Source organism: Rutilus rutilus (genome assembly GCF_951802725.1).
Source record: "Rutilus rutilus genome assembly, chromosome: 17".
In the NCBI taxonomy this organism is placed as follows: domain Eukaryota; kingdom Metazoa; phylum Chordata; class Actinopteri; order Cypriniformes; family Leuciscidae; genus Rutilus; species Rutilus rutilus.
In genome coordinates, this window is record NC_140230.1 from 13962037 (window position 1) to 13973284 (window position 11248).

At 37.3% G+C, this 11248-nt stretch overlaps 2 protein-coding genes across 2 annotated transcripts; both read right to left on the reverse strand.

Moving 5' to 3' along the window:
• Positions 1 to 299: 299 nt before the first annotated feature.
• hoxa9b (homeobox A9b) lies at positions 300 to 1787 on the reverse strand. Its single transcript, XM_084435387.1, has 2 exons — positions 1242 to 1787; positions 300 to 544 (listed from the first exon to the last, which is right to left on the reverse strand). The coding sequence occupies exons 1-2, from the start codon at positions 1768 to 1770 to the stop codon at positions 306 to 308; spliced, it is 768 nt and encodes a 255-aa protein (XP_084291513.1). The 5' UTR covers positions 1771 to 1787; the 3' UTR covers positions 300 to 305.
• Positions 1788 to 4367: 2580 nt separating this feature from the next.
• hoxa10b (homeobox A10b) lies at positions 4368 to 7767 on the reverse strand. Its single transcript, XM_084385706.1, has 2 exons — positions 6838 to 7767; positions 4368 to 5377 (listed from the first exon to the last, which is right to left on the reverse strand). The coding sequence occupies exons 1-2, from the start codon at positions 7622 to 7624 to the stop codon at positions 5100 to 5102; spliced, it is 1065 nt and encodes a 354-aa protein (XP_084241832.1). The 5' UTR covers positions 7625 to 7767; the 3' UTR covers positions 4368 to 5099.
• Between the last annotated feature and the right edge of the window lie 3481 nt (positions 7768 to 11248).

Consider the following 11248-nt stretch of genomic DNA (forward strand, 5'->3'; position numbering starts at 1 on the left):
GAAACTATTTCCCTGAAATCATGAACTGGTATAGGCTACTTTTAAAAAACACAATTTGACATATTTAAAATGTACACAATGCGAAATGCTAAAACAAGCAGCAGATCAAATAAGAGAACTATCACCAACAAGCTGTATACAAAGACACAATCATATATATATATATATACAAGCTCAGATCAAAGGTTTGTGCAATCTAACATTACAAAATGTTGGCTATCAATAATAATCTACTGTGGTTGTGCATGAGGGAAAAGACAGGCTAATTCACATCTGCAGTGCGCATTTACAGCTTTCCATTTTTTTTAAATGTCTTTTGGACGATCTTTATTGCATTTCTTCATCTTCATCCTACGGTTTTGGAACCAAATTTTGACTTGTCTCTCGGTGAGATTTAGGAGTCTTGCCACTTCATATCTACGGTCGCGTGAGAGGTACATATTAAACAGAAATTCTTTCTCCAGCTCGAGAGTTTGATGCTTAGTGTATGGACAGCGCTTTTTCCTAGTGGACTTCGCGTGCAGCCAGTTGGACGCAGGGTTATCTGCAAGAAGGGTCGGAGAGAGAGAGCTAGTCATGTTGCCACTTGGAAAATACTGCGGCCATTTTATGGCCAGCGCGCGAGAAGAAAGAAGAGTCTAAAATAAAGGCTACTTGACTAGAATATTTTATATGCTGAGAAATTGGAAAGCAATATCATGGATTAAATGTTTCCGGCCTGCGGGCATATAGTTTATATGATCGAAAATTTTATGTGCAAGCTATAATTTTCTTCCTACTGACAGTTTTTGGCATCCTTGAATGAAGGGGAAACAAGGGCCTTACTGTCTGTTAGAAGAAAGAAAATCCAGCTTTATATATACAATTTAATCCATTGTATTGTGTCTAAAACCACATTAGAATTTAGGGCAGCACTTCAAAGAATTCTTGAAAATATGACATGCAGTGGTCTATATTAATGCAAATATGTGTTTTTTTAATTACTGGACACTTTCCATTGAAACAGGCATATATGCTGTCAAATGCAAATGCAGATTATTGCCACCCACAGAACAAAAAGAAAGGGCTAAAAGATGTTTAGCTTTAGGCCTATACTGGAAAATGCTGGATAGTGAATGCATATCTACAATATCTCTTCTCTCATTACATATCAAATCGACTCCTGTTGGATTCATCTGTTTGAGTAGCCAAAAATTAAGCCTGTTCATATAAAAAAAAACCATTCTGATAGTTGCACTTACTTGGGTCTATATCTAGCTTCTTCTCTGCTGGAGTTTTGTCATCCTGTGATCCGTTGGAAACCGCATCGTCAGGTACCTTCCTCTCTGCTTGGCTCGTATTGTTGTCAGTCTCGGCCACAAGCAGTGTATGCGTGGTGCACTCACCATTCCCAACCAGTGGTTCTAGTTTTATATCATGGTGCGTATCTGTGGATAATCCCGTGAAAGCAAGGGCAGGAAGCGGTTCCAGCGCCCAGGAACGCACGGATGCTCCATCGGGTTCTCCTGTTGAACATGGGTGATGAATGTACGGCTGGTAGGCGATAGATGCGCCTGGGGGATGCACTGGCACGGGACCCCACGACGCACCGAAAATTGACGATTTGGCCTGGAAAGCGTACGGCTCCTGTTCGCCATATTCAAGTAGCGTCAGTTCGCGAGCCTGCTGCTGGACCAAGGGTCCAGATGAGAACCTCGGTGCCAAATGATCGTCATTCTCGTGTGGAATGTGTGAGTCAGCGTAGTAACTCAGTGTCCCCAATGTCGACATAACAAAAAACAAGCAAAGAGAGAGCAGCCGGACGGATACACCCACAATGAAACTGCCACAAAAGCAGAATCCGTTGAATTCAAGTAACTAACTACTTGACTTCGCGGTGAACTACAGACCTCTGATAAGTTGAATCACTGCAGAGATTGGATTGGATGTGCTAGACACGTGACTGTGGGAGATAAAGGGGAAAGCCTAGCCAGTACGCACGGTTAAATGGCCTCCATTTTACAAGTCATATTTTTAATGGTATAGCCATATGCTTTTATGAAGGTGGATTTGCTTTTATTCATGTTGTTAAACTCCAGCATATAATAACCGAGCGTAACAAAAATGGTTATTTGAGACGCGTCGTTGTAGAAGTTCGTATCCAAATTGTAATGTATTGGGCCTAGCCTAACTGTTTGCAATAATACAATCAATCCATAAACGCGTTAATACATTGTCATATCATTGTAGGCTATAGCTTAATCACTGGCGTCCAGTTCAACATCAAGCTTGCTTTAGACAGAACATGTTTATTTTTCACAAATTCTGCAGACAAATCTATGATGAATACACGTATTCCGCAATGCCCTGTCGAGCACAAGAAGACATAAAATAGTCCAGACATAAAAATGATCTTTACGTGAGCCGTATGTATACTTTATATGGCAATAAGTGCCACTTGGATGGTTGAGATATGACCTGCTAAGTGACCAGTCATTCAGTAACGCGCGCGCAAACCTTCAGTCTTCTCCTCAGCAAGGCACACTGTGATGTGCACACAAGTTAAACTAAATCTGAACGCGAACGACTGATTGTGAATTAAATCGAACTGAGAGGTGGAAAAAAACAATAGTGCTACAAAAGAACTTGATCAGATGCTATTTCTACACAATAGAAAATGTGTTTTATGTTTAAAATGGAGCTTTACGCATCAAAATAAAATCTTACAACAGCTGTGAAATATTAAAATGTAGAGATTAAAACGGTGCAAGTAAAGAAATTAATAAATGGTATTGGTCAACCCTGCAAAAACAGTGATTTTTTTTTATCATCTATCACAATATGGAACAGTCAGAATTTTGTTGTGATAGGCTACTGTTCTTGCATTCGTTATTAAGATAATATATATAGCAGGAAATATTTGTTTTACAATATCCCTCTCTGTAAAAAAAAATATGATTAATAAGTTATGACAACATATTTGCTTTAATCAAAATAAGTTTAGCAATTTTCAACTTTTTTATTAGGTTATAATGGAATCAACTCAATTTTTAAAGTCAGTTTTAGTGTAATTTAAGTTAAAATTACAAGTTGATTGTAGGCTACTTAATTTTAGGCAATGCATTTTTGGCTATATTCAGTGACTTGATTGTAAAATTGTAAATATATTCGTATAATTGCAGTGGTTAAATTTAAGCATAAACGTTGGACAACATATGTTATAATCACTCAGAAAATAAACAATAGCCTGCGTGGTGTTTGATAATCAGAAACGTTGTATAAATCAGTAAACTGTGACTATATACAGTGTTGTTCTAATGGGAAATAGTTGAATTTAACAGTAAAATCTTTTTAGCCTTATCCTTGAAAACATTGACAATAGAGGACAACCATTGGCGACCAGAAGCAAATTCTCTCCCTCTGGTCAATGAGCATTGCTGTGATCTTGTCCTCGGAAGAGTGGATCTCTGGGCACTTCAACAGACTCTGTTTACAACGGGGGCTATTACTCTGTTTTTCTTCGGGTTGTAACTTGGCGGTCTGGCCTGAATATGGCCAATAAAGCCTTTGTGTTTTTTTCCTCCGGCCCAGCAGACGCATCCGGCAATGTGGGCGTGCTCTCAGTCTCCGGTGCGCACGCGGCTTTGGCCAAAGTGCATTGATCGTAACCGAGGCCTTGCTATCTACACCTGCGCTCCACCATTTACTTTTTACACTGATCTAAAGATTTCAGTTCAACAGTGCAGTTCATGCATTCAAATAACGTCGTTAATGTTGTTTAGAATTGCATGCCGGTGTTTTTGTTTTAGCTAGACTATATACACCGTAAACAAATATATGATCAATAAGAAGTCAAAATAAGTTAAGCAATTTTCAACTTTTTTTTAAAATAAGTTATACAAGATCAACTCATTTTTTAAACTCAGTTTAATTAAGTTGAAATGAATTAAACAACTTTTTTTTATAGTTCTAATTAAACTCTTCTCAGACTTCGCCGCAACATATTTGTCTTGTTGTTGTGCTGAATCCCACTGCGAGGCAATTAAGACAGTTTCGTGTTGTGGGGATGTAAAATAGAGCCCAACAACATGAAACTACCTAAATCACTCAGCAGTTGTCTTTGTTTCTTGCTTGAGGAGATAAAAAGGCAACGCTGTATTTTTATCTATTTATTTGATCGACATTGTGTGTTGCACAAGCAAATACAATAAAATGTGTGTTTTTTTGCCCACACTGCTGTGATCCCACCAATGCTTAAAAAAAAAGGTGACTTTTCATGGAATATTCCCTCGTATTTAAATTAGATTAAAATAATCTGAATGTCGACAGGAATAGATTTGTCACAGGAATAGGAATGATTGGAATAATAATTTGTGTGTGACTCTTCACGGGACCAGTACTGTAGAGGAAATAATATAAATCATTTAATTTTACAGTCTGTAAAATTACAGTCATCACTACTCCATTACAAATCCCCGTTATAAAGAAAATCAGGAGTGTTTCAAAGAATCGTTTAAAAGTAGGCTATCAGTTTTACGTACATGCCTTTATTTATTTTCTGTCACGTATGAATAATTAATTTACATCTGAGTCCAGCCTGTGTTTTCAGAAAGATTGTACCTTTCAATCCTGTTAAAACAATATAGGAAGTCCCGTCATGTTTCTAAGAACTGGACTTATGCCTAGAACAGCAAATAGGTTACATGACAAGGTCGTACTTAAGAAGAAACGTATTGTTATTATTTAAAATGGTTCCATAATACTTATTATTATTACAACATGCAAATATCGCAATTATATACAATAAATGTACAATATAGTCTGAATGCTATGTACAATGAACACCTTCAGCATATATTTTCCTCTCTTGCTTTTACAGTGAAGTCTTGACAGTTTATAAATAACCATGACATGTTATGACGACTGGGATCAAATAAAATTATACATAAACAGATAAAAACGTCAACAGTATACGACACACAATAAGTTATCAATAGTATCTTGCACCAAGTCATTTATACACACACACACACACACACACACCTACGGAGACGGTTTGTTGTATGGCACTGCAGCTGATGGAGGAGGAGGGCGCCAGAGATCTATAAAGCGAAGAGGCTTCATGTAAAACTGAAGTTGGTCGACAACTCTCGGATTCTGTTTTCTCGACTCATTTTCTTCAGCTTCATCCGTCGGTTCTGAAACCAGATTTTGACTTGTCTGTCCGTGAGGTGAACACTGCGGCTGATCTCGAGGCGACGCTCTCGTGTCAAGTACATGTTGAAGAGGAACTCTTTCTCCAGCTCTAGTGTCTGGTGTTTGGTGTAGGGGCATCGCTTCTTGCGGCCACTCTTCGCAGTCAGCCAGTTAGCTGTACTCTCACTTTTGGAATCTCCTGCTGGAAATGTGAGGAAAATATGAGTTCAGTATTAGCCCCCATTCCACAACACTTTACAATAGGCTCAATCCGCCTAATTATAGTCTACCAACTAATGACTGAAGGGGAACACTTTATTTTATAGTGTTACATGTAGATACTATAGCAATAACTATAAATGATGCATAATTACATGAAACTTACCCTAACCCCACTGTAACAAAAGTTGCTGCATTACATTAAGTACAATCAACTTGGATGTTTAAGTAATTGCAACTTAAATTACATTAAACTGACTTTAAAAATGAGTTGAAAATTGCTTAACTTATTTGATGAGTTAAAGCAATGTATAAAAAATCATCATAACTTATTAAACAGAATTTTACAGTGTACATGCAGTTACTTAATATTACTCAGAACTTAGATGTATAATTTCAGTGTAACAAAGACACCTTAGTAATAACACCGAGTAAAGTAACAAAATCCATAAAATAATTACACATCTAGTATACATTCTGTTCAGCAGTTGCATATTACTACTTGCGTAAATACGTTCTTCTTACATTAATGTTTTAATGTAAATGAGGAGTGATGACCCTTGTGAGATGATTGCGTGTAGCCATACCAATAATATTGGCGTGCGATTTATCAATTCAGTTTTTTTACTATTATCTGAACGTTAAATTCGATTTTTAAAAAATCAATATTTCCTTTTTTTGTTTGTTAGAACAATTAAGGCACTGATGACGACGCTTTATCGGTCGTTTCTTGTGGAAAGATTAGAAAAAAAAAAATGTTGTTCACGGGCAGTGTAACTAAACAAACTCGCCACATATGCATCTAGATTTTTTTTAAACCCACATTAGATGATCTCACCAGATCTCATGTTGTCACAAACAGCATAATGAAAAACAGGCTTGCTAAATACACACTGAAATGAGGATAGCCCATGGGTCCTGACTCGTGAGCAATAGGCCCTATTTGCTTTTTGAACGTTTAATGTGATCGTTTAAAAAAATTGAGATACATTTAGGAAACTGAAGCACAGTATTGCGTTTGACACAAAGTGTGTGTGAACATATTAATAAAATGTGCACTTTTATTAAATTATATATATTGAGCAATATGTTTTAAATGGTTTGTATGCTATTAAAAACAAGTGCTTTAAAAAAAAATTACAAAATAAATCTAAGTACATTGCATTTGTCTCGAAGGAATGTTATGTGTAAAGGATTACACACAGACACAAGCTGAATTGGTTTGGGCGTGCTGCACCTCCTCCGAAATGTATTTCTAAATGAGAAGAATCTCCCACATTATTATGCTTACTAAACTTGGCTTATGGGGTGTTTAAAAAAATATATATATATATTACTGTATATGGAATCTACAAAAAACAAATCCATATTTTTATCGCGCGCAAGGGCGTTAATGTTTCCATACGCGCCCAAAGGACTTTAAGACTGGGCAACAAAACTAACCTTTAGTAACAGTGACCGCCTTCTCCGGGCTGTCCGGTGGCTCGGGAGATGAAGCGGTGCCAGTGGACCCCCTTAGCTCCTTGTTTCTTCCCGGGGCACATGGTGCGCATGCGGGGGGTTCTTCGCTCTCTTCCCGGCTCGCTTCTGCTGCTATGGCTGAAAGAGAGCTGTCAAATCGGCTCGAGCGTTGAGCAGCAGCAGCAGCAGCAGCAGCAAGATGAGTCGATATAGACTGGTTGTCTGGAAAACCTTTTGATGTGCTGCACGTCTGAGATAGACGGAAGTAACCGGGCACCGGAACACAGCCGTTATTGTTGCTAGATGGACATGAGTTCGGTGTCAGCCGCGAGTACGATATATCCTCTGTAACGGTGTCTTTTGGACACTTCTCAGACTCGTATAAGCAGTAAGAGTTTTCCTCTTTTATGGTGGGCGAGAACGAGCGTGGGGTAATTTGGTTGTTAGGCTGTTCAATGCGACAGGACCTCGACGTCTCCAGCCATGTTTCCATGCCTTGATATGGCCCACATGTAGCAGGTACTACATTTTGCGAATTGCCCTCGTTCCGTTTGAGTCCAGAAAAATAGCCACAGTTCGACAGTCCATAAGAATACTCTGAGGTCGGCTGCAAGTAGACTCCGCTGTTTTGGTAGTAGTGTCCACTTCCCTCGGCCCTTCCGTGGATCAAGGAGTCTACCAGAAACGAGTTTCCAGATGGACTATCGGAGCATGACATCTTTGTGGTAAAATTTGACGGTGGAAGAAGATTGCCCTTTCTGGATGACATTTCTTGTGCAAAACATGCTGAATATAATTACTGATAACTATACAACTCGGTGTGAGCTAACAGCCAATTAAATCGCAACGAGCACCGATGACTCCTCCCTCTGTGCGCGCACGTAACCCTTGTGTCCCATATCTTTTTCAAGCTGCTTGATTTAAAAAAAAAAGTCAAATCAACATTAACCTGATCACTCGTTTTTCGGAAAGTATAAGCGAATAAAACCAGAATTTAACTTGAACGGCATTACGTTTACGACCACTGACTTCGTTAACACTGACATTGCCGCTGAGCCTTGCGAGCCACGTATAAAACCAAAAAGCAACAAGGTATCGAAAAGGAGATCAAGTGCTAAAATTGTAAACCTTTATGATACACTGTAATTGCCCCAACAGTCCTTTAAGCACATAAACAGTGAGTTACAGACTGCTTTTCTGGTTTTCATGCACGCGGTGGGTCAAAACAATTTATTTACACTCAAGTTCAAAACGAGAGGCGGCTTTCAGAAACACTCAATGTGGCGGATGTGGATTTCCATAGAATATTATAAACATTTAGCATGTGATAATCTTAAAGCTACATATAGGCCTATTTAAGCTTTAATTACAATGCTGTTATGAGTCAAATCATTTAAAAGCTATAATAACCTTCAGAAATATAAAGACAAATCTAACCACAAACCCATGGCATTTAAATGATTTAAGGATAGCAAGTTTAACTGTTGTTGAATGTGATTCACCTTTGCATATTTTTGACGCTCATGGGATATTTCCATCTGAAAAGCAGCCTGTGTGTATGATGTCCGCAGTTGTAGGCTATGTCATTTAATTTGCATTTAATTACAGGAAATACTATTAAAATAAAATTCTCTCAGATTGGTTCCTTTCCTTTCTTTTTTTCTGTCTGTGCGGCTGAAAAATGTGGTTGCTTTATCTCTGAACTTTTCTTTCCAGCGGTTTTTAAATGGGCTACTCTGATATGAGATCCACAAATAGGCATAGCTCTTTATACGTCCATATCATCAATCGTCTTATAGCTGAAATTAACATATTACTGATAACAAGATGACCATTAACATGCGCTTTTAAAAAGTGAAATAGAACAATTGGAGGACTCGAGTCGAAAGAACCATTGAAAAAAAAATGGGACACCAATATAAAGAAATAAACTAATTAAACGAACTCATTTTCTTGATCGTTAAGTTGTCCCTGCTCCAATAATCATGTTTTGAATCACATTGTGGAATCTTAACGAGTGACAATGTCACCATAAGAAACATGCTTTTTATTGCCTAAAAAAATAGGCCTAATTATTATTTGAAAGTTAATCTTTTCGGCTACTTTGAGAGATTCATTTTAACGATTGGAATAGGCTACATTTATTTAGATTTCATTTATTACATTATATTTATTTAGATTATGCTTTATGCATCATCAAATCAACGGGCATTGTTTTAAAAGGCAATGTAATTGCATGTTAATTAGCCAATAAAAACGAATAAAGAGATAATAAAGAGAATTTTTTTTATTTTATTTAACACATCAAAATAATCCGCAAAAGACGTATTTTTATATTGCTTAGGAAACATTTTGGAATAAAAAAAAAAAGGTTAGGCCATCAAGAATCAAAACAAGTCTACAATTTCTCAAAATTAGCCTACTTAAAAAAAAAAGAAAAGCTCTGATAGGCTTAACTATCAGGAACAAACAAACACTTTCGCGCTACTTTTTTAAAAATTATTTTAATTAAGGTTTTTTAATCATTGAACTTTACATGTAGGCTACGTTTGGAACATTATTGTGTTATTGTTATCTAAAAAATAATAATAAATGCAATTCTGACAAAAACGATATCTAAATGGTTGCTTGGCTATATTTACCTGAAACAGCGCCTTGTATAGTCACGAAGATGTTGTCCTTTGCCCGCACACAAAAAGTAAACATGTTTCAGCAGGGATTTTAGATGCCCGGCAATGACATTGATCTAAAGTGCGCCACCCAGTGTACATGAAGTGTATCGTCGGCGATGCGAAATAGTGAACAATCCAGTCGTGGTTCCATGATGGGACACTGAGACAAATGATGGCGGAAAAGTCCGTGAACACAAGCTTTCAATGGTTCCAGGCGTTGTTTTCTAGCTCTTAGTCACAGTTAATAACCTTGGTTCTCAGACGGTTTATGGCACCTCGCTCCAATTCTACAAATGCTCCAGACTAAGACTGGTTTTATGGCCGAGTTGCTGCAGCAACGGGGGGATGTGCCGTAATTATAGAGCGAAATTCCATCGAGCCTCAAAGGATGCGCAAACCGTCAGGGTCATCGCGTAAAACAGTCCTTATTATCTTATGGTCGCCCAGGCTCGCCCTGGTTTATTAGACTTCCGAGTGGCATAAGCCATATCATATTTGTGACCCTCTCGCACTGGATCACACAGGGAAACTGTAAAATTATGAAGTAACAAGAGACTTTTCATAGTTGTTGTTGTTGTTTCTTTTCATGCTCAAGACAAACTAACTTTCCTTTAATTCTCAAGAAGGTTTGAGATGTTAGCTCTGCATGCTTTCAAAACTGCAATATAATATGAAGACTTAGGCCTATCTGGATGGTCGACATCTATAGAACAATTTGTTGAAAGGCCATTTGATTCATGGAAACATACACAGCCATGTTTTTGGGGCAGTTCCGTAATGGATACTAGGCATTAATAACAGCAAACACTTGATCCTCGAATCAAAGAAAACGCGTGGAGGCAATATAACGCAAGATCCATCAAACATTTGATACCGCTCCAGGAAAAAGAGAGAAAACACGAGATATTTCAAGAGACTGATTTATATAACACTGAAGAGACGTCATAAACATGAGAGATTATTGTGAACATGAATGAGCTCCTGCAACATTGCTATATATTTTTTTTTTCACACGTTTTAAAGAAAAAGGTGGAGAAAACACAGAATTAAAATACAATTGAGGGTCGGGGTTTCAGAGGGACTCAAGCATTGTCCGTGCTGGTTTAGTTATTGCTTTTGCCTTAAATGCCCAATGTATGTTGAAAAATAAATAAGAATTCTGCTCTTTTTTTTTTTTTTTTTTTTGGGACATTTTTGAACACAAGTGTTGTTAAGTGACCCGATTTTACTGGAGAATGCGCAGTAAGACGAGTAATATCAAATATACACTTTAAGTTAACACAATTCAAGTATAAGAGAATATAGCGCGCATTATGCATTTAGATCACAATCAGCTCATGAAATATGCGTCATTCAATGAGAAAATCTTTTTTTGTCTAATAATGTAGGCCTATAAAACACAAGGAACAGTATTTAACGGTAACACTTTATAATAAGGTTTCACTAGTTAACATGAGCTAAGAATGTACTGCACTTCTACAGCATTTATTAATCTATCAGCATTTACTAATACATTATTAAAATCAAATGTTTTTCTTAATGCACTGTGAACTAACATGAACAAACATTTTATAAATGACAAAGATTAATAAATACTGTAACAAATGTATTGTTCGTCGTTAATTCGTGTTAGTTAATGCATTAAGTAATGTTAACAAATGAGACCTTATTGTAAAGTGTTACCTATTTAACAGATTGAAAACACCTTCATGTCCACTAGT